The sequence below is a fragment of the Panthera pardus genome, unplaced genomic scaffold (genome assembly GCF_024362965.1).
Source record: "Panthera pardus isolate Hobbes unplaced genomic scaffold, ASM2436296v1 HiC_scaffold_27, whole genome shotgun sequence".
In the NCBI taxonomy this organism is placed as follows: domain Eukaryota; kingdom Metazoa; phylum Chordata; class Mammalia; order Carnivora; family Felidae; genus Panthera; species Panthera pardus.
This window is the reverse complement of record NW_026526843.1, coordinates 98,216,154-98,240,348: the sequence shown is the minus strand read 5'-3', so window position 1 is coordinate 98,240,348 and position 24,195 is coordinate 98,216,154. Positions and strand designations below refer to the sequence as shown.

The 24,195-nt window shown below is 42.5% G+C and overlaps 1 protein-coding gene across 20 annotated transcripts in view; it reads right to left on the bottom strand.

Moving 5' to 3' along the window:
* The window catches only part of DMD (dystrophin), a 2,111,713-nt gene that overhangs the window by 294,180 nt on the left and 1,793,338 nt on the right, over positions 1-24,195 (bottom strand). For all 20 annotated transcript variants that reach the window (XM_053892047.1, XM_053892050.1, XM_053892044.1 and 17 more), the window contains one exon: positions 18,614-18,760. In XM_053892047.1, coding sequence (XP_053748022.1) covers positions 18,614-18,760 — 147 coding nt within the window. The remainder of the gene's footprint in view (positions 1-18,613; positions 18,761-24,195) is intronic.

Sequence of the window (24,195 nt, the reverse complement as noted above, 5' to 3'; positions counted from 1 at the left end):
ACTATCTGCATTCCCTTATGTTCCAGAACCACATAAGTAAACAGATACTAGTTCTTGCCTTGGAGAGTATATTGCAAAGTCCTAGTTCGGAGAGCCTTTGGCTTCAAGTGAGGTTTACATTTCTCAGATGTGGGTTTGTTAACGGTCAACATGAATTCCCGATCTTTTGTATTTCCCTACCTCCCTGCTACAGCTCTAGTCCAAATACCTAACCTCTTAGACATTCTTGACTCCAACTATCTGGCGCCCCCATGACCCCCACCGAGATTTCAGAACCCTTCTCAAGCGATCACAGAGGTGATCATGCATTCTTTAACTCTCAGGCTACATTCTCAGAGGCCAGAGGCCTACCTGCTGAACTTGAACCTGCTGATGCCTGGGAGAGACCACCATGAAAGCAGCAATTAATCTGTTACAAACGCAACCTGTATTTTCAGAGTCTAAAACAACAACAACAACAAAAACCAAAAACAAAACAAAACCAACTTCTGCTCATCCAAAGAGAAATAATCTAGAACTCTAAAATATTTAACATGAAATGGCCTGAAGTCATCAATGTTCTTTTAGGCTGAATGAAAATTTTACATGAAAAACTTTTCTGCCCCTTGTTTGCTTGGGCCAAATAAGCTAAAAAGGTAAAAACCATTGCAGTGTAATATAATTTCTTTTTTTTTTATTTAAAAATTTTTTTAAACGTTTATTTATTTTTGAGACAGAGAGAGACAGAGCATGAACGGGGGAGGGGCAGAGAGAGAGGGAGACACAGAATCAGAAGCAGGCTCCAGGCTCTGAGCCATCAGCCCAGAGCCCAATGTGGGGCTCGAACTCACGGACTGCGAGATCGTGACCTGAGTCGAAGTCGGACGCTTAACCGACTGAGCCACCCAGGTGCCCCTATAATTTCTTTATCAGTGACAAATGTAGAAAGTCAAAAGGAGTTTTGAGAAAAATATTTAATTGTGTCTCTTCCCTAAATACAGGTACTTCACTGGCTTAGCTATTACTTCTGTCTCTGTGCCCTCCCCACCGTCTACCCAACACCTCGTTCATTCCCAACTTCTAATCACCTTCAGTTAAGTCAGATCTCCCCAGACCTCTAAGCGTTCCTGCTGTTTCTTCTTTCTAGAAAGCCCTTCCATCTTATGCCCTCTACCTTTTGAAACCCTCAGCATTGCTTAAGTCTGCGCTCAGATGTCATCCCCGCAGCAAAACTAACTGCAGACTGTTCTGCACATGACCATCTCTTCTTCTCCCCTCAGATCTCTAGTGGAGTCTTGATGGTATTGTTTGCCGCTCATGTATCGGCCATACTTGAGAAAGGTTTGCATCATGAACATCTTTGTCCCTACTGCCAAAAAGAGTTTCTACCGTAATGTAGTCACTTAAAAAATACTCAGCTGATGTTCAGGCAGAAGGAGTTCCCAAACGTAAGCATCAAGGGGCTAGCGACTTCGTTCACGTGCTTGGTTTCTGCTGTCTGACCGGAGCGCCAGCTCGAGTGGCATTGGTCCCCGGCTTCGGTCTGAGAAATTCAGGTAAGCGTTGCATAGGAGTGGGATGGGCAGTGGATCACATCAGGACTCAAAGCTCCAGGTGTAGCCGCTTCTGGAGTTACTTACCCAGGCAAGTATTACAGTCACCTTTAAGAGATCAGGGGCTCTCCATGCTTCTCTTGCAAGGAGACTAAGAAGGCCTCTTGAGAGAAGGTGTAGACAAGAGTTTATTATAAACTACATGCTTCCCTCAGTAGGCAAAGCCTCTGTCAGCAAGGAGAAGATTGCTTTCGAGAACATCATTGTGTCTACCACTTGGATTCATCTTCCGGTTCGGTCGTGTCTCAGTCCTATGGCTGAAAATCACAGTGACAGGAAAGACCGTGCGTCCTATGAGATGCTTTCTGCTGTGGGTAAGAGAAAACCCAGCACACAATGCCTTGGCCAGTCAAGGAGGGCAGAAGCAGGGCTCTTCCCATCAGAAACACAATGTCATCATTGGGACTCAGGTTCTTCCCCTCTTTCCACTCGGCCATCCTTGGGTGAATGCCCCACACATGGACAAAATGGCTTCTCAAGTTCCGGTTCCTTCCTTCCATAGACCAGGAACTGTGTTAGATGTTAGGAACTGTTTTTAGATGCTTTGGAGCCAGGAGCAAATAGGAGACAAGACCTCTGGCCTCATGAAGGGTACTTTCTCGTGGTGGGAGATGATTAAAAACAAACAAACAAACAAAAGCATACCACGTCTGCTAATTCTATGGGTACGGAAAGAAGAAAAAACAGACAAAGAGGTCGGATGTTCCCAGTGCTGTTCCCATCGCCCTAGGACTCCGTGGCTGAAAACACAAATTGATCACTCCTGCTCCTGGGTTCTTTGAGTGGACTCTGCTCAGCTGGGTGTTTTTTTTTGTTTGTTTGTTTGGGGTCTTTCATGCATCTGCAGTCAGATGGCAGCTGGAGGTGGAGTGATAGGAAAGCCTGACTGGGATGGATGTCCCAGATGGATTTTGTTTTTTGCTCATACATCTGGTATGTCACTTAACCTGACAAACCACTTTGGGAGCTGTAGCTCGAAAAGCAAGCGTCTACAGCTTGAGCTTGCTCCCAGCCTCCCTGAGATCCACTGCCCATCCCGCTAATTTGCCAGGCTTACCTGACTTCCTCAGACATAAGCTGGGACTGGTGCCACTCAAGCTGGCAGTCCCCCCATGTAGCAGAAACCACACATTATTCAGCTGGGGGCTGGCCAAGCATTTCTTTCTTTTCATGAAGCTCCTCCGTGTGGCCGAGCAGCTCCCAGCATAGTGGCCTGACTTCTTTCATCGCAGCTCACTTCCCCCAGGTGAATGTTCCAAGGTGACCGAAACAGAAGGGGCAAGATTTCTTTTCGTGTAGCCTCGGATCCTACACTGTCCCTTCTGCTGCCTCCCAGTCGTTACGCATGGCCGGCCTGGATTCCGTGGGGAAGGGGACCACACAAGGTGTACTGCAGGCATGATTCATGGTGGTCCTGGCGATGGGGGCATCTTTGTTCAAGAACCGTGACACGGTGTGGGGTATTGACCTGAGACGGCTCAAAAGGGCGACGGAGGGCACGCTGCTGTTTCAACACGGCAGTCCGTCCTCAAGACGTTGAGATTGGAGCCACACTTGAAGAGTGACAGAGTTCTTCACACAGATATCTGGGCCAAGAGCAATGCAGGCAGAGGAAAGCAGGCACAGTGTCCAGAAGAAAAAGAATACTGGTTTAGTTCCCTGGGGGAGGAAAACCTTTCTTGTGTGCTCCCTTGGCCTACTTCCCTTTGTATCTTATTGCCTGCGATTGCATAAAACGCTCACGTCCAATGCTTGCGAAGGAGACTGGGGCCACCAGATCACCACGAAATATCTCAGTACGCTCATTATTCACGGCCTAGGGCTGAGGCCTCCCTTAGGGCACAGAGTCACCTGGAGTAGGCTAATTCCTGAACCAGCCAGGTCTCTGTCAGCCCGGGAGAAGGGCGGACGTGTCCACCACGGAGGGAACAGATCTGCAGAAAGGGAAATACTAGTGTCTTTACCGTCCCCTGGAAATGAAACAGTATTCCTTTGGGGCCTGTCTAACAGAGGACAGGTCAGCCACTCTCCCAGAGATAGATCCTGATGACCAGCAAGGAATTCTCCTGCTTGGGGTCGGGCAGGAAAGGCTGGAAAGGCTGTAGTGACTAGGATTAGCATCTCATTTCCCCAGCAGGAAAGGGGCCACTGCCCACGGCACAGGAGACAGCTTCACAGAGTACACTCAGCAGACAGGCAGCAGGTAATATGCAGAATGCAGAAACGTCACTCTGGAAGAAAAATCCTACGTATGACACAGACAGAGACTGAAATAGATGATGGCTGATGGACTTAATTCCAAAGGTCCTGTGTCTAGTTTAAGCGTCTAATGGGAAAGCACTGCCCGAGAACCGGGGTTCCCGCCCTGTTTGTAGCAATCCAAATTCTTCTTAGATTTCCCAAGTGCCACAAAGAGTCATCCACCCACATGTGAGTTTTCTGTGTTAGGAGAAGAAAGTTTCTATTCAGAGGTAGTTCAGTAAATATTTATTGACAGGAACGGAAGTGAATAGTTAGAAAGACTCAGTTCAAGTGAGATAATCAAGAAATGTAAGCTCTAATTCAGGGGAACGGAATGCCAAAAGCAGGGGGAGGATCTGAAGTTCACGACTGTGCCTTTATATCGTTTTTCTCCCCCTGCCAGTTACAGGCAGCTATTGTCACAAATTGTTACATTAACCTGCAAATCTGTTCAATTTTAACGAAGGGATGCGAATAGGACGCATCAGTTGAACACAAGACAAATTAAGACAATTTCGTCGCAAATACAGGAAAGCAAGAGTTACCATATCTAATCTTTCAAAATACCTTCTTTTTAAGGATCAGAATATTTCCCCCAGTCCAATTTTATTCGACACGCACTTAGTGGGAACCCATGAGATGTATAATACTATAAAATATGAATAGGTTCCAGAAAAGAAGAGAGGCTCTCTTTTTGCAACCCAGCGGGGCAGAAAGGATTAAATTCTTATAAAGGATGAACAAATGTATTAGAAAAGATACTGTATAATCAAGTTCAGAAAAGTGAAAAAAGTTTAGCAAGCTTTCATAGAAATGAACTGCGGTTCTAATAATAAAAGTTACATTTTTATAGCACTGAATAGTTTCTGAAGCACTTTTACAGACTTGATCTCATTGTTTCACATGGACCTTGCAAGGCGGGGAGGATTTGGAGAAATAGTTCCTTTTAAAACATCTTCGAGAATGCAGAATATTTAGATTGAAGAATGCCTTTTTTATTTTATTTAAAAAAATTTTTTTTAATGTTTATTTATTTTTGAGACAGAGAGAGACAGAGCATGAACGGGGGAGGGTCAGAGAGAGAGGGAGACACAGAATCCGAAGCAGGTTCCAGGCTCTGAGCTGTCAGCACAGAGCCCGACGCGGGGCTCGAACTCACGGACCGTGAGATCATGACCTGAGCCGAAGTCGGACACTTAACCGACGGAGCCACCCAGGCGCCCCAAGAATGCCTTTTTTAAAGGATGTGTGAGGAGACTACAGAGCAAGTTTTTGGTTTGGGTTCCATTATTAACTAGCTTTGTGAACTATGACATGTCATGTGATGTCTTTCTAAAATCAAGGGCCGGACTCCTGGACTTGGAGAACTAACATCTTCGGAAGCGATGGGAGGTAACACCTTAAACAGGCCATCTTTCCCAAAGAGAAACCTTATGCATGGTTGCACACTGGCTATTAAATAGTGTAGTATTAAGAACAATTAAATAGAATCTTTTAAAGAATGACTGTTGAAGTGTATAGTTAAGAATATTAAAATATTCAGTAATTCAATGCAATGAAGCACACTGACATATTCAGCTGTTTTAAAAGATTTAGCAGCTCTACCATCGGCTGATTTATGCTTGGGGCACCTTGCTACACAGCCTTGGCTTCAGGCCCCGATCAGATTTTTTAGATACAGACTAAGACCTGAGGCTTAGCCAACTTGATTGCAAAGCTCTCAAGACAACCAGGCAGAAAGTACGATGGCAACAGTGTAAGGCAATTACTGCTATTGTGAAAGAGAAACAAAATATGTGCAATGTTGGTAAGTGACTAACAGCATCTCTATGTCTGGCAGATTGCACAGTATCAGCTAATTACCTGTTTTCTTCCAGCATTCTTTGCATATGATCTCCGAATCAAGAAAGAAAACCCAAAGGCATGCTTCAGAAGGTATTTTCGGACCTCTGCTACTAAACAAGATGGAGTGATAAGGACCACATGTACACTCTCTCTTGAAATAACTCAAACATGGACGAAATGTACGTAAGGATGGGGTGTAAGACAATGGACATCAGGCAAGGAAGGACAGTCCCCTGAGAGATGGGAAATCTATGAGTTGAGCCCCAGGATCGTCTTAACTTATTGCCTGGAGAGAGCTTCCAGTACACAGCATGGGGAAGAAGAACCCAGGGGGATCCTGGTAGATTCCCTGAGTTGAGAAGATGGGACTGAGAGTCCCGGAAGACTAAGTTCCCTCGAGTTCAGAGGAAGGAAACCCAGAGAGCAGAGAATTTCATAGAAGGAGAACCCAGGAGATTTAGAAAGGGTCTCCCTCAAGTCTTTTGCTGAGGCGTGATCAGCACATGTGTGCAGAAACTACTGGAAGCTGGGAAAGAATCACCAGGAGGGATCAGAGATAATAGGGTCCTGCACTCCTATGGCAGGAAGGAGTGCCTATTCCTTACAAGTCATACTGGAAACTTCGTATCACAGGGCGTGAGGTCGAACACACAGAAGGGTCTTGCCTCACCAGTTGGGGATAACTAGCCAGTCTAATCCCACCTGATTTTAAAAGACTCCAAAGGATCAAATAATAGTGGAGAGTTTGGAAAGGGACAACTGGAAATATATTGCTCAAACGTTCTTACACCATATGCGAAGTGGTCTAAAACCACTTAAAGGTACTCTGTAATAAGGCAAAGATGTACATATACCATAAACCATAACGCAACCACTACAAAAACAAACCAAAGAGTTATAGCTAATATGCCCGCACAGAAGATAAAATGAATCTACTAATTCCCATTAATTTAAAGAAGACAGAAAAAGAGAAACAGGCAAACAGAGAATGGATGGGATGAGGCAAAAACAAATAGCTTGATGAGAGGTTTACACCTAACCGTATCAATTATCACATTAAATGTAAACAGTCTAAATATCCCCCAGTTAAAAGAAATTGTCAGATTGGATTTTAAGAAAGCAAAATCCAATTATATGCTGCTTACAAGAAATGTACATTCAATGCAAAGGCACAAATAGGCTAAAAATAAAAGGATGAGAAAAGTGATACTGTGCCAGCAGTAATCCTAAGAAAGCTGGATTGGCTACACCATTAGCCATTAGGGAATTGCAAATTAAAACCACAATGAGATACCACCACATAGTCATTTAAACGGCTAAAATTCAAAACATTGACCATAATCCAATTTGAGAGACCTCATGAAGGAACTGGAACTCTCATACACTGCTGGTGGGAATGTAAAATTGTCCAACAGCTTTGGACAACAGTCTGGCATTTTTTAAATAGGTTAAACACATGCCTAACATATAATTTAGCTATCTCTCTCCTAGGCATTTACTCATGAGAAATGAAAACAGAGTCCTTTCAAAGAATTGTACATGAATGCTTATAGCAGCCTTATCGATACAGTCCCAAACTGGAAACAACCCAAAAGTGCATTTTAGCGAATGAGTAAACAAATATAAGTCTTCCCATATAATGGAATAAACTATTGATACATGTAACAACATGGATGAATGTCCACTGACAGATGAGTGGATAAAGAAAATATGGTACGTACACACACGCACACACACACACACGTGCACTAGAATATTATTCACCTGTAAAAAATGACAACACGGATAAACCTTATGCTAAGTGAAAGAAGTCAGACAGAGAAAGGCAAATACCACATAATCTCCTATGTGTAATGTAAAATGAGAACAAGCTTATAGATAACAGAAAACAGACTGGTAGTTGCCACAGGTGGGGGAGTGGGGGTGTGTGTGAAATGGACGAAGGGGGTCAAAAGGTACAAACTTCTAGTTAGGAAACAATGGGTCGTGAGGATGTGATATACACTGTGGTGACTATAGTTAATAATGCTGTATTTATTTTTGAGACTTGCTTCAAGAGTAGATCTTAAAGATTCTCATAAGAACAAACATTTGTAACTAGGTACGGTGATGGATATTAACTAGACTTACTGTGGTCATTATTTCACGATATATACAAATACCCAATCGTCACGGGGGACACTTGAAATGAGTATCATGTTACATGTCAATTATACCTCAACCAAAAAAGGGGTGAGAAAGGGAAGCTATTTTATCTCATTTTCCCCCATTAAATATATCCCAGATTGTTCAGAGCACACTGATCATTAACTACTGATAAAAGTCTAGAATATGAGTGAATCCTCTTCACCACGAAGTAAAAGAGAAATACGTCGTTTGTGGTCGATCATTTTTCCTCTTGGAATCTTTGGAAAATTATTTAAGCGTTGGTTAACTTTATGGATCTACAGATCGAGGCATGAATACTCTTTATCCAGAAATGATAGTTATGTTTCCTAATTTTTTCCCTGTGGCATACCTTTCCATTTATTTTATAGTTTTTAATAATATTTTTGCTTAATTTCCTGCATTCAGCACTTTGAGAAATATTTGTTGAAACCCTACCATGTAAAGACACAGCCAAGTGCCCAGCAGATCTGGCATCTTTCGGTAAGTCAGTCAACAAACACAGGAAGCTACAAATTTTCTCAAGTGCATGAAGAATTCAAACAGGATCCTCTCTGTGACACAGAGTGATAAGAAATCTCCCACTGTGACTTAATTGTATGTTAGCTCTGCAGCCCATTACTTCCAATGATTCCTAGTTATTAAATTTTCATAGTAGAATTTTACTACTCTGTTTATTGTTCGTTAGTCACAAGCGTTAGGCCATTTTAAAAAAAAAAGCTGCAGACGAATACGAAAGCCACTTGGTTAACTTGCCTTCCTCCTTGAGGCTTTGGCTGAAAGGCAAGTTTCTCTGGGGAGTCTTCCTGGTCAGTCTTCCCACCCTCGCCCACTCACCCTCGCCCACTCGCCCATGCCCACCCCCAGCTCCTCACCATTTGCCATGCATTTTCTCTCATTCCACCCACCACGATTTGTAATTATTATATGAAGGAGTTTTCTTTATTAATGTGTGTCTTCCCAAGAAACTATCATCTCCGTGAGGGCAGAGACAGTGTCTGGTTTTTCCACAATTGCATCCCTATTATCTAACCCAGAGTCTGGCAGAGGGGCGACGGCAGAAAAGTACTTATTGAATGGAAAATATTGACTTCGTGAAGGAGTGCTTCTGCTCCCTTGAGGAAGAGTTTGGTGATCAAGCCTTCCTGGTCCTGTAGAGGAGACATTCTCACTTTTACCGTGTGGTTGATTCAGGCTCTGGGCTAAACTCTTCCGCGAGGGTGGTCTGAGACTCATATCATCGTCCTATTTTAAACCGGCCGTTTCCTAAACTCTTGATGTAGGTGATTCCTAATAAATGTGAGGGGGACGTTATGCCGTGTGTTGAAAGGGCGGAGTTGTAAATGAAGAGGAGAGACGGTCTCGTCCCGACCATCTAGCTTTCCATCAGAGAGGTGGTGTTGCATAGTTAGTACTTCTGACAGATTCTCCAGCCACATTGCCTGGGTTCCGACCCTCACTCTCTCACCAGCAAGGTGAACTCAGGCAAACAAGCCACGGAACCTCTTGGTTCCTACTTCTCCTCATCTGTGAGATGAGGATAAAACTAGCATCTACTTCCTAGGCTGACTGTCAGGATGGGCAAAAGGGCTCAGGAAAGCGAATAGTAAGTAAGCAGCAGGCGCTACCTAAGGGCTCATCATTCATGTCCGTAATGCAGAAGTCTCACTAGCATCAAGTCTTCTCAAATCTATATTGTGCCGCTTCACTGGCCAAAGAAAGTACGGTCCACTGTCCAGAGTGTATTTCTAAGAGAATAATCGTCTTCCGATGTGTTCTATTTTTCATCTACATACCTATTTGAAATTAACGAAAATGGTAATTGAGGCCAGAGCCCACATGCGGACGATTATCTTCAGGACCTTCAAGAATTTCTAAAAGTAAAGGCAAACCGCAGCGACTTAGAATTCCCTCTGTGCGAGTGACCTTTAAGCACAGCCTGGCCGAATCCCCTAAGCTTGTTTCTTCCACGGCTCCTTGCGGAGCAGGCTTTCACACTCGGCTCTGCATACGGCCTGAAAGGGGGTTATTTCCAGAGGAATGTGCCGGGCAGGAGGAGAGGGGGAGTCTTCGGGGTGGAAGTGTGAGAACAGCAGCCCTTTGAAGGCTGCGCGTGACGTAGCATGGGAAATGCGAGCAGCTGCCGGCCAAGGGTTTCACACGCAGCGGGACAGTGGGAAAAGCCGAGAGCAGGACAACCCGGGCCGGCAAATGCGCCAGAAAGGGCGGGGGGGCGGAGCCCGGCGGCCGCGGAGGAGGGAGGTCAGGGCGCAGGGCCGGCCACTTCAAAGAACAAAGGATAAAGCAGGCGGAAAAGTCGAGGGGAGGGCAAATGTCAGTTGCGCAAGAAGAAAGAAGGAAAGGAAAACAAGAGCAGACGCGCAATTTTAAATACCCTCCCCTGTCTCCATCTTTCCAACGAGGGGTGGGAGGTACCAAGGAAGTGAAAGAAACACGCGTATCCCCGAGAGGGGCTGCTGAAACACATGTCACAGGGACACCTGACATTTTCTCCACAGCGTTCTCAGGAGTTACCTGGATTGCCACACTAGCAAACATAGCTCCTGGTGGAAACCAATCCAGAAGGGAGTGCCTAAAGATCAAGCCATCCGATCACCTAACTTCATGGAGATTGTGGTCCACTTTATACAAATACCTGAAAACATGACTATGCGTTTCACTCTCTTCAACTAATAAATATGTCTTTCACTTCTACTGGCTTCATGCCCATAGAATTTTTTGGATCACGCTCCCTCCAGCGTTCACTTTTCTCCCTCTAGTCCCACACATGGCAATGCCCTTCTTTCAAAACAGAGAAGGTCCTTGAAAACTAGCCTGTTCTTTGGACTGAGGAGGAGGGACTCTGGTACAACCTTACTTGCAAGGTTATCCAGGCAATTTCAGTATCATTCTTCCTGAATAAAGTACCATTAGCTGCAAAAAACATCGGGAGCCACAGTGACTGAGGGAAATGCCCATAAAGTTCACAATACATTTTGATCTCAGTGCATTCTAAGGACTCTAATTTTTTCTTAAGTTTATTTATTTTGAGACACAGAGAGAATCTCAATCGGGCTCTGCACTGTGAGTGCACAGCCGGATGCAGGGCTCAATCTCATGAACCCCGTGAGATCACGATCTGGGCCAAAATCAAGAGCCGGATGTTTAACCAACTGAGCCACCTAGGCGCCCCAATCCTGGACTTTTTAGATTCACGTATTCCTCATTCTTTCAAATCTTTAAAGGGAGTTGTTCACTTCCTTCTAATTTTTTTTTTTTTTAACACAGACGAGGCTAAGCATAAATGATTGTTTTCTCCTCACTGAAAAGATGTTTTCCTACCTCTTAACTGGCCTTTTTTCATGGGTCATTCTTTTTTTTTTTTTCTAATGTTTATTTATTTTTGAGAGAGAGAAGGAGAGACAGAGTGTGAGTGGGGGAGGGGCAGAGAGAGACAGAGACGGAATCTGAACAGGCTCCGAGCTGTCAGCACAGAGCCAGACGTGGGGCTTGAACTTACAAACTGTGAGATCATGACCTGAGCTGAAGTCAGTCGACTTCATTCTATTCCTAATGTCAACAAATCCTTTGACCTAACCTTCTCTAAAACACATTCTTTCCTCTTTGTTCTTCTCATTTCCTTTACTTGGAGCTTTTGAAAAACTCCTGCCAGGGGGGTGCATCCGACTCGATGTTATAGGTGAAGTCTTTTTACTTACAGTTTACAATGTGTTCGGGTAGTTTTTCCTACACCGCGACAACAGTTTTGGATGGTGGCCTCCTATCGTTTCAAGCCCGTGGATCCCTTATTAACTTGCCAAAAATCAGAGGATCCCTACCTGAGAGAAGTATTACTGCTATTTCAACAGCTTCTCCCAGGACCTTGATGGAAGGAATCTCAGGCTTCACCCGATACCTACTAAATCTCCTCTGGGAGGGAGAGGGGGCAGTGAAGGTGATTTAACAAGCTTTGCCGCTGAATCTTATCCACGCTACATCTGTGCAAATTACAGCCCAGCCCAGGGCTATCCCATCGAACTATAATGACAGCTGCCTATGTCATTTTAAATTTTTTTTTTTCAACGTTTTTTATTTATTTTTGGGACAGAGAGAGACAGAGCATGAGCGGGGGAGGGGCAGAGAGAGAGGGAGACACAGAATCTGAAACAGGCTCCAGGCTCCGAGCCATCAGCCCAGAGCCTGACGCGGGGCTCGAACTCACGGACCGCGAGATCGTGACCTGGCTGAAGTCGGACGCTTAACCGACTGCGCCACCCAGGCGCCCCTGTCATTTTAAATTTTCTGGCAGACGCATGAAAAAAGTACAAAGGACCCAACGCTGTCCGTTGTTTTACTTGAAGCAACAGGCTCACTTCGTCCATTTTCAAGAAAAATACTCAAATCGGAATAGTCATAGAAAAGAAGTGGGGGAAATGAATTCCAATCATCTGTTTTACTTCACCCAATACATAAAAATATTATCACCTCAACATGGAACCAACATAACAGTATTTTAGTTTGGGTACGGAGTCTCTGACACCTGTTATGTAAACTAACTCACAACATTTCTCAAGTCTACCAAAAGGAATCTACTAGAAGTTTCCCTTCGCCCTTCTCTTCCTGCCGGCAAGACAAGCGAAGGGCTTGGGTCTCCACGTTGCTGAGGCACCGTAACACTAACACAGAGCCGTCTGCGTGGCAGTAGGCTTATTGTCCACAGTATGACTCTAAACTTCTCAAAGTGTCTTTTGGAAGACACCATTTTAAAGTTGGCTGTGCCTGGCAAGTGCCTAATGTAGGACAGTGCTTCTCACAGTGTGGTCCCTGCATCCTCAGCATCAGCCTCGCTTGAGAGCTGCTGGGAAATGCAGAATGTCAGGCCCCAGCCCAGACTTCCTGAACCAGAAACTCTGGAAGTGGGGCCCAGTGATCTGTCTTTTAAGAAGTCCTTAGGCGGTTCGGATGCCTATGAACCTTTGAGAACCACTGAGGTAGGAAAATGCCTCTCCCTTGAGAGTGGCCTCAGACTCCTCATTTTCTCTTGGGTTCTGCGGTCTCACCGCAGGCAGAATCATTTGAGGTGCGTTAAAAGAAACAGCCGGGAGTGTCTGGGTGGCTCAGTCAACTAGTTAAGCGTCTGATTCTTGACTTCGCCTCAAGTCATGGTCTCAAGGTTCGTGAGATCGAGCTTCACATCAGGCCCTGCGCTGATAGGATGGGGACTGCTTAGGATTCTCTTTCCCTCTCTCTCTGCCCCTCTCCCACTCTCTCTCTCTCTCTCAAAAAATAAATAAATATGCTTAAAAAAAAAAAAGAAACAGCCAAAAAAGGACATACTAAGAAGACGTTGGTAGAACCAATCCTTGGCAAAACTGAAGGGATGGAAGTCGGATGTCCTCTCTTTACCCTCCATTAGTAATAGGTCCGCATTATTTGTCAGAGCAGATGGCACAACTCACCTAGGCTTCCTGCCTAGAAGGGACCCCATAATGCAAAATGCTTAGTACGGTATCCTTAAAAATGAAAGAGTACGAAGAAAATGTTCAAAATCTGTCAACACATTTAAAAGTTCCAATCCTTTGCTCAAGGTTGACAGGGATGGACGTACAAATATATAGTTAGAAGCCTGCTTTGAAAAGCTATCTCACCAAAGTAAAGACCATTAGCTGCTCTGCTGGAAGTTTCTAATTCTTCAATTAAAACTCTTGCTCAATTTCTAAACAACAAAGCCATGCAAATATTTCTGTGGGCTAGCTAAATATGATCCCATCTCCTTCTACAAATCTTACCAGTTTGATCATGTAGATCAAGTTCCTAGTCAGAAATTACGGAAGAATTTCTAAGTCAGGTATCTTGGAAAGGTAGTACTTTTATCGTATTAGGGTCGCAGGAGCCTATTTTTTTGTTTACGACACGGAGAAAGGGAGAAAGGATGGGCCATTATGGAAGCCATGAAAGAAAGCCCACGTATTAAACTTTTCCCAAGATGGCCGAAGCAGTAAAGGGGATTTGGGTCAGTATGTCCTTGGACCAGATAGGACCACTGCAGTATATACTAGGTACACAGTTGACTGAGTGAAAACAGAATGAAAGAAGGAAAGAAGGAAAGAAGGAACGGTGTGTGCCGAAGATGAGGGTCTAGATCCTTCTGGCAGAGAGTTGATGGAATACGCCTGCCTGACTTTGGAAGAATCTTAGGAAACCTTTCAAAACATACATAATTCATGAGGCTGTCCTTAAACATAGTTAAAGATGGTCAGACCTGGAAATGTCTTCACAGTCGATACTTTTCAAGTGATTGCATTCCAGACATCCCACAGTCAACAAAGCACGTGCTCGTTATATTAAAGTGTATTTGCAGCTTCTGTTGCTGCAGGAGGAGAATAGGAGGAGACTATTCCCCCCTAGTGCTTGTGCTTGGTGAGTGAAGCGCATGACTACATCACTAAACATGTATGCATGGCTTCAAAATGAGAAAAGCTTATCTTCAGTTTAACTTTCTTCCCAGTTGGTTTTGATGCTCACGTCTATGGGATCAAGTCTTATCACTGGTTCCGCTTTAAGAGCTAATTCATTAAAATCACTTTTGGTTGGCCTTAGGACAGTTGCTGAATTCTAAAGACAACGAAGAATGTAATGCTTTAGCGTTTTGTATTGGGAACTACAGGTGTGAATTTTAAGGGGTACACTGGGAGGAGGAGCTCATTCACCCACTGGTTTGTAAAAGGGAGATTTCAAAGTTAAGATCCTTGAGATCATTCAAAAAAGAGAAGCGTGGAAAAAGCGAGGTATTTCATACCTGTGGTGCCCAAACCAGCTTTAAAGTATGACTTTGTTAAGTCCGAATTAAATAGAACTTGGAGAAGAAGAAACAAGGTCGGGGGCGAGGGGTCACGGTTCAGAAGGTCTGATTCACACCTTGACCGACACTTACGAGCCGGTGACTGTGATTGTGTCGGTTATTATTTCAAAGTCTCAGTTTCCTTACTTGTAAAAAGGAATAGTGATAATATGTAATCCTCATAATGTTATGAGGATTAGATGAGATAATGTCCATGAAAATCCTTGTAACTACAAGGAATGATGGCTTCCTATACCCAAAACACATTGTCACATGGTCTAGCACAAACATCCCTACCAATGTGTCCCCTCTGAGGGAGAAAATGGGATTTTATTCCCACCGAGTTTCAAACAGGGAAACCAATGCCTCTAACCTTCTCTTTGCGCATTCCAAATAAATTCAGAGCTCTCCACACACTGTATTTCTGTGTATAGATAAATCGTGGCTGTGTCTTACACTCTGCTGTGGTTGTCGTATCTACATGGCTTATCTGTTTCTATCATTTTGACTGATGTTACACACAGCTTAAAAAAAAACACCCAGCATGGCTTTCTTTTAACATAGAAATTAAAAGGGGTGCCTGAATAGTTCAGTTGGTTGAGCATCAGACTTCGGCTCAGCTCATGAACTTGTGGTTTGTGGGTTCGAGCCCCGCGTCGGGCTCTATGCTGACGGCTCAGAGCCTGGAACCTGCTTCGGATTCTATGCCTCCCTTTCTCTCTGTTCCCCTCTCTCTCTCTCTCTCTCTCAAAAATAAATAAAGATTAAAAAAAATTAAAATAGAAATTAATGAGGCGCCAGGGTGGCTCGGTCGGTTAAACATCCGACTTCAGCTCAGGTCATGATCTCACGGTTTGTGAGTTCAAGCTACACGTCGGGCTCTGTGTTGACAGCTCAGAGCCTGGTGCCTGCTTCAGATTCTGTGTCTTCCTCTTTCTCTGCCTCTCCCTCCTCTTGCACCCTGTCTCTCAAAAATGAATAAAGGTTAAAAAAATTTTTTTTAAATAGAAATTAATGTGTTGTGTAATTCGACCCAGGATATTCTGGTAACAAGTAGATATAGCCTGGTACTATGTGACTGTTTCTTCTATTACACTATTTTGTCCAAATTGAAGACTTGTCTTCTTAGGTTTATATGTGCCTCCCCATTGCTCCTCCTTTCTCTTAGTTTTTCTTTGTCTTTGTGGACAAAGAAGCAGAGATGAATTTGTACTTATTTTTTATCATGATTTCATAACAGGCATAGCATTGGAAGTGACTAAATTCTTTTTTCTTTTTTCTTTTTTTATTTATATTTTTTTTAACGTTTATTTATTTTTGAGATAGAGAGAGACAGAGCATGAACGGGGGAGGGGCAGAGAGAGAGGGAGACACAGAATGGGAAGCAGGCTCCAGGCTCTGAGCCATCAGCCCAGAGCCCGACGCGGGGCTCGAACTCACGGACCGCGAGATCGTGACCTGAGCTGAAGTCGGACGCTTAACTGACTGAGCCACCCAGGCTCCCCGGAAGTGACTAAATTCTTTATTTTTATAGAAATATAATGTTATAATGATGATGGGCTTAAACGTCCCTCCACAGAAGTTGGGTGATTCTTTAGTCAGGTACATTATTCTAACTGTAAAATGTTGTCGATAGAACACATGATTTGCTCTTCCAGTAATGGGGATGAAATTATTTGATGTGAACCTCATTTCTTGGCTTTGTTCCCTTTCTGAACAAGGACTTCCGCTGACAATATAGCAGAGTGGTTACAATTATGGTCAAAGAAAAAAATGGACTCAGTTACGTGCGACCCCAAACCTTGGATTTATCAGCTTTCTGCTGAAAACACTTTTTAAGCATATCCTTAAGGTCAGGTCCCAAAACAGCAACGTGTGAAATTTGCCACCATAAAAGCTTGTACTGCAAACTCATCAAACTGTTTAGTATGAGGAGGCTGTGTATACGTGGGTTTGGGATGAGGGGTTTAAAAGTTGAAAGGAAAGAAGGAGAAACACAATTCCAACAAGCCACACCTGTATGATGAATAGAGGAAGCAACTGTATTGATTCTAAAGTCAATTTTTGCCATATGTGTGTCTCTCCCAGATAGCCAGATATGGAATCACTGGATTGAGCTGGATGTGACCTGAGACCAAATGGATTGCCTCATTTTACAAATGAAGGAATTCAAGCCGAGAGAGGATAAATGGTTTTTTCAAGACAACGTGATCTTGAAGAACAGCTGAGCGTCAGTGGGAAGTCAGGCCCCGTACTATTCGCTCCAGTCTACTTGTTACTACACTACACCGGCTCCTTTCATGTACTGCCCTATATTTATAACCAAGTCCTCAACGCTTTTTAAAGAACAAGTGACAATTAAGCTATTAATATTTTCTCAATCTTTACCTCTGAAATAAAGAGTGCAACGACGGAGCACTTGGCACTGATTTTTAAAAACTCTCATAATAAAAAAAATAAACATTAAAAAAAAATTAAAAAAAAAAACAACTCTCCCTATCAGTCATAGTCTCTTGACCTCATTTGTAAACTCACATGCCATGATCACCAATCTCGTCACTACATTCTGAAAGCAAATACGGCATTTGGTTCTCCAAAAGAAATTTTAAGATCTAGTTCAAGAACGCTTGAATGGAACAAAGATGGCCACTGGTTTTCCTTGGACATTTATTACTTTCCTTATTTATGCTTAAAGTTAAAAACATACTAAGGATGAAATTGATAAGGTCTTAGCAGTACTTGGCCACTATGAAACTAACAGACATAGAAAGGCATGTAATCGCTTAACTCTATTGCCTTGCTTTGGTCAACGCCACTTATAACCATCTATCATACAAATATTTCAAAACTATCCATCACAATGGGAATTAAATTATAAGAGATCTCAAGAGGTCTTGGATTTGGAACTTGTTTTTATTAAAGGTCTAGAAATTCTTGAACAGGACTTTCCATCATACCCCTAAATGGGCTGCCAATACGAAAAGTTATCTGCTTTATCATTTTTTTTTTATTAAAACATTGAAAGCAAATATTTTTAAACCCAGTTTCCTTTCTGTCCTCAGAAGCATACTCTCTGCATCCTATGAAACTGGAAAAGAAGAGAAAACAATTCTCTAATTCTATGGTCAAATCAGTTTTAGGGTTTGGGGTATTAAACAGTATCCTTTGCATAGGGAACATAGAGACATATGACCTTCTCTGAGTTCTTACTATGAGCCTCTGAACTAACAACTCTACACGAGTTAACTTGTTTAATATTACAGCAAGCAAGTTAGAGATGAGAAGACTGACAACCAGAGAGGACAAGTGACTTCAAGGTCACCCAGTAAGTTTGATTCCAAAGGCTGTATACTGTAATAATAATAATTATAACTGCAATAACTCCAAGAGCTAGAATTTATGCAACATTTAATGTCTGCATTTTCTTCAGATGGAAGACTGAAACACAGAAGGGTCCTAAGGTCCCACAGCTAGTAAATGTGACCCTGAGCATGCACACCTATAAAAAACCTGCATGTGTAGGTTTGTGACAGAGTGATCTTTCTAAAACGATTCTAGCATATGTCTTACCATTGACTGGTGTTTAAATTAGGATTCCAAAGGTAGAGATGTTTAAAGAATCCAAGCAACGGTAGTACAAAGTAATTGTATGACAGTAACTAAGTCCTTCTATCGCGATTCAGCATTATTTTCCGTGTTTATTGCAAGGTACAGGAAGGTCTAACTTGAAGCTATTTATAAAAATTATTGTTAAAAGGTTTTAGAACATTATAGAGGATCTTACTGCAGAATATAAACTATCCTACATTCATGAAATATTATCGCGAACATCACAGGAAGAAATTACTTTTACTGCTCCTTACAAACAAGCTTTCTCTGTATATCCTCTCATCGTAACAAGGAACTGTAATGCTCATAATGTGCCTACCTGCAGAAGCTTCCATCTGGTGTTCAGGTCTTCCAGAGTGTTGAGGTTATATGGTGACAGCTGAATGCCCAACGTAGTGAGTTGGCGAGCAAGGTCATTGACGTAGCTGACATTCTCTTTCAGAGGTGTAATTTCTCCTCGAAGCACCTGTATGAAAGAGTCAAGGGCAAGTTGGTAAATGAGAAACACTACAAGCCAAAAAAACAGACACATGCGAACTACAAGATATCTCGTTCTCTTTGGGGTGGAGTGTCAGTGATGTTTGCTCTATCATAGTGGTATTACTACCCTGATCATTTGTGAATGGGTGAAAAACAATCACGAATATTTAATGAGCATTTCTTAGGTGCCTGATCCTGTGATGAGCTCTGTCCCCATAATCCAGTTTTATCCCTATAGAATAACCCTATGAGACTCATAGTTGGAGAACTCTCATTTTACACACGAGAAAACAACTTACAGAGGTTATATTTTGTCCAAGGTTCAGTGGGTCAAAATTGAGGAGCCCGGGACACGCATCCATGTTTGCCTGCCTCCAGAGTACAAACTACTAACTATTATATACCTTTCCAAAAAAAATTCTGGATTGGAAAGCAACAGGAAAAATATCTTGCTAGATTCTAAATTCGACTCACCTCCCAGCCAGAAATGGATCCTTTTTTTTCTTTTTTTTTTTTACAATAAAAAGGTATACTCAGTCAGAAAAGATTACATTCATATTTTGTACCAACTGCATAATAAATAGATTCATTTAGAGATTAGGGTATTTTTTCAAGCCCTAAGAATGACTTCCTGGTCCCTTGGTATTTTAGTCCTTGTGGCAATGACTTAGGAAGGCTCCCTTGGGGCTTCTTGGCTGTCCGGGGAAGAACCCTATGCAGATATGGGGAGGATATTACCATGCATCATATCTACCCTATTGAGGTGACATTTATGGATCTTTAACATGATGCATGATGTCCAAATGTTCCAATGAGCAATTTCTAAGGGACAGATTCCCTCACTTAGGAGAACAGTTTGTGTAATGTAATGTCTATGCACAAGGACAACATCACTTACTTGATTCTATGTGCTGCTCTGACTTGCTCGATCCGGGCAGGTATTATTTCTCTGGTTCCTTATGTCGATGAAGCCACTGTTTACACTGACCTCATCTATAACCCTCCAGATTCCCTCCCACTCCAAATAAAAGGAGCCAGGATGTGCATTCTAAACAAGAATGGCATTGTCCTCTCAAACTGTCAAATCAACTTGAATATCTCACCACTAAAATGTGGTAATGTATGGAGTATGAGACTCTTATATAGTTCTTAGATACTATAAGACCTTGTGATAATAATTCTATAGAACTTAATGTTTTAAAAAACTGGTCACTAAAAATTTTATGTTAGAGAATCATGGGGTCTCTTTTGGGAGTGATGAAAATGTTCTGGAACGAGACAGGGCTGCTGATAGCACAATCTTGTGATGAGACTAAACATCACTGAATTGTACACTGTAAAAGAGTGAATTTTTTTTTAACATTTATTTATTTTTGAGACAGAGAGAGACAGAGCATGAACGGGGGAGGGTCAGAGAGAGAGGGAGACACAGAATCCGAAACAGGCTCCAGGCTCTGAGCGGTCAGCACAGAGCCCGACGTGGGGCTCGAACTCACGGACCGCGAGATCATGACCTGAGCCGAAGTCGGACGCTCAACCGATTGAGCCACCCAGGCGCCCCAAGAGTGAATTTTTTTAAAGTTTGAGAGAGAGCGAGAGAGCAAGTGTGTGTATGAGTGGGGGAGGGGCAGAGAGACAGGAGAGAGAGGGAGACAGAGAGAGAGACAGAGAGAGAGAATGCCAGTCAGGCTCTGTGCTGTCAGCACAGAGTCCGGCACAGGGCTTGAACCTATGAACTATGAGATCAGCACAGGTCGCACAATATATATATATATTTTATTAAGTAAACTCTACGCCCAACATGGGGCTCAAACTCATGACCCTGAGATCAAGAGTCGAATGATCCACACAGAATGAACCAGCCAGGTGCCCCTAAAAGGCAAATTTTATGGCTTGTGAATTACATATCAATAAAAAATAAAAACAAAGGAAAACAAAAGAAATCTTTCTATCTGACCACACACATGCAAAAAATCCCATCTTATGTATTGATCTTTTTTCAACTTCATGTCAGTGGAATGTCAGAGGAATCAGTCTGAAACTGAGAAAGTTTTTATAGGGAATGACAGTAAATATTATTATTCCATTGCCTTATAAATAAATATACGGATTAAAAGAATCCCATGGCGGGAGGTAAAAAGCCATCAATGTAAATTCATATCTCTACAAGGAAATGACCCATAATCACTTTGTTTTGTGTAACAAAAGGTTAGAAGACAGATTTCTTAAATGTCAATGGAGAAGCCTGGACAAGGGCAATGGTTACCAAATGGAACCACTCTCTTCTGGATAATAACGTGTGTTTGTAGTGACCATAAATAAATATCATACGAGTGGGAATTTTAAATGGGAAACCATCGCAGAGATGGCAGGACAGCCAGGCAGAATCCGGCAAAAGTGTGGATTAACCCGGGATGCTAATCATCTCTCTTCACTAGCGTGGCTCTCGGCCATTAAGTTGAGTAGCCATCTCAGTTTGTCACATGTAGGTTTCAGCTCCCTTTGGATGACATAATGCACGTGTTCAAATGCCTTTTATTACAAGATTTTGATTTTCACTTCCTCCCCTCAAAGTCAACTCAGATTTTAATCCTGCGCCAGTGTTTTGGAGGACGAAGGTGATTAAAAATTAAGTTCCAATATGCATAATTAATCACAACACTCACTCTCCTTCTCTTCTGCTTCTCTGTCTCTTTCTCCCTCTCTCTCTACCTCCACCGCACCACCCCTGTCACGGGATCTTGTGGCTTCTTTTCGTTGTCATCGTTCCTATCCAGCAATTACAGTAGAAGTTATCTTAACTGATCTCCACTTAAGACTCACCAGAGTAGCCAGTCTTCATTCCCTGTGAATCACAGTGACCGAGACCTCTAACTAACAGCCTCTAAGTAAAACGGTAGAGCTATCTGTCACTACGTACAGCCTTCAGCTCCCATCAGTTGAGTTGTCAGGCGTGGGTATGTTCTCGAACCTGTTTGCACCAGTTAGCTTTGCAATTACATAATTTAAAAGATTTCACGGTCCAAAGAAGTTTAAGTCTGAAAGAAAGTAAGTTATTATTTCTACGAAAACCAGGTCGAACACTCTAGAAGGGTGTTTAAAAAAGAAAAAGAAAAGCAAATGTTGAATGGGGGTGACTGGAAAAGATGAGGAAAGTTCTGCGAAAAATTTAGGAGCGTTCTGTACACAGAATGCCTTCCATTTGTCCTGATGGACTCTGTCGACATTACAGAAACTGGAACGGGAAATCGAAACTTCTTCATCATCAGTGTGATTTACAGAGAAGTCCAATCAGTGAATCTACACTTAAACAAGAAACTTTCACACGATGCTAAAATACTGGTGACTATTTTAAGATTGAATAAGATGTTTAAGACCTACTTTTTATGATTCCCTGATTTAACTGACTTTTTCAATTAACTGTTGAACTCTAGGTTTTCAGCCAAAATAGAGGAAATAAATTTTAGTCCCGCTCTTTGACTACCACGGTTAACGGCTACTAGGATCATCATTAACTAAGGGGGAGGAAAAGGCGTATGTTTAGTTTCATCTGGATTACATTTCTGGTAGGATACATGGAAGCTTTGACTGGGGGTGGGGAGGTCAGTTGGTCAAGTTATAATTTGGGGTGAAGTCTGATTCTGGGGAGATATCCCCACGAGCCTGATAGAAAAACTGTAGCCATCTAGAAATCACCAGGAGGGCACACGAGAATGGAGGAAAGAAGGTAACCAGGCGGTTGAAAAGAGGAAGAGAAAAGGGAGATAGGAGAGGGTTCCAAGTCACCCTCCACTTTGGCATCTGCCCTAGGTTCCGGTGGTGGTGCCATACCACCCGAGAGTGGCTCATGGCTATAGACAGTCAAAGCCTAGAAGTACGGCCCCCTAAACACTGTCACAAGGCGTACTATGTAAAAAATGAATATGGGTACTGTGTCATTTAAGTGGATGTAACATTGTGTTTGCCTATCTTTCAAATGTTAGAGCTTTTGATATCACACCTATAAATATATGTCCAAATTATTAAACACTGAACATCAAATGTCAAAAAGCGCAGCTAACTCAGAACAATATCCTGTGCTATTTAAATACTACCAGAACTTCATTAGATTTTATTCTAGTTTGGAGGCAGTGAGTGAGAAAACATTGAAGGGAGCCATTATACTGTGGCTTTTCTTTGAATCACTTAAACATCTGGAATATGTTCTCCATGAAAGAGCAAACCAAGTCTAATTTTATTATGACTAGTTTCATGCCGGCAGAATTTTCACTTCATTAAATGTTGTCTGATTATAGATATAAAAGTACTGATTTAGAATGATATATAAGACCGATATGTCAAGCTTTTCTTCTTTTTATGAAATTAAATTGGCGATCAGATCGTTGCCTATCCTTATGTAGCTAAAGATTTGTTTAAATATAGATTTAGAACTTTAGTCATCAATCACGTTACAACAAAAGGAAGGGATTATCTTTGAACAAGGGAACATCATTTTGGAGGGAGAAGCTTTGACGTGGTAGCTAAGAGACTAGTCTGCACGGCACAGAAGGGCCATTTAAAGGATTGGAAAGAGATGAGTCAAGGGACCCCTACTTCGAAGGCCTTCCGTTCCTCTACGAAGTAGGAAGCAACAGAACTGCCATAAAGTCAGGGCTCAACAAATACTCATCGAATGAAAACGCGAATTCAGGGTGAGTGGGAACATTTGAATTAGTTGTGGCAGAGACCATGAGAGAAGCAGACCTCAGCAACTAGTGAGGTTGCGAGACAGTGCTGAGGGCCCATGTGAGGCCGAGGACCAACATTTTCTTGAAATCTTGAACTCGTCTGCCCCATTTTCTCTTTCTCCAACAGTGCTCCTTGCAAGCATGGAGAAAACAATTGATCCAGGTTTGGGGTCACGTCAGGTGCCTCTTTGTCAGGGGCGAGGGAGTTTAAATTTTAGCTGGAATGCGACTGAAAAACGTATCATGGAATCTAAACTGGATTAGGAGGGAGGTGAAGCAAGATGAGGCTTGTAGATGGAGAGAAAGCAGGGGGAGTCAGCGGTGCAGGGCCAGGATAATCCAAGAAAGGCCCCAGCAGGCAAGAAGAGGAGGAGACTCTGGGATGCATGGATTAGCAATGCCATCCAGGAGTTTATGTATAAATTGTGTGATATATATATACATATATATATACATATATATGTATATGTATGTACATATATGTATATGTATGTATATATGTGTATGTATGTGTATATATATGTATGTGTATGTATGTGTATATATGTATATATGTACATATGTGTATATGTATATATGTATGTGTATGTATGTGTATATATATGTGTATATATATGTGTATGTATGTATATGTATATATATATATGTATATATATATGTATATATATATATATATGAGGGGGATACACACACA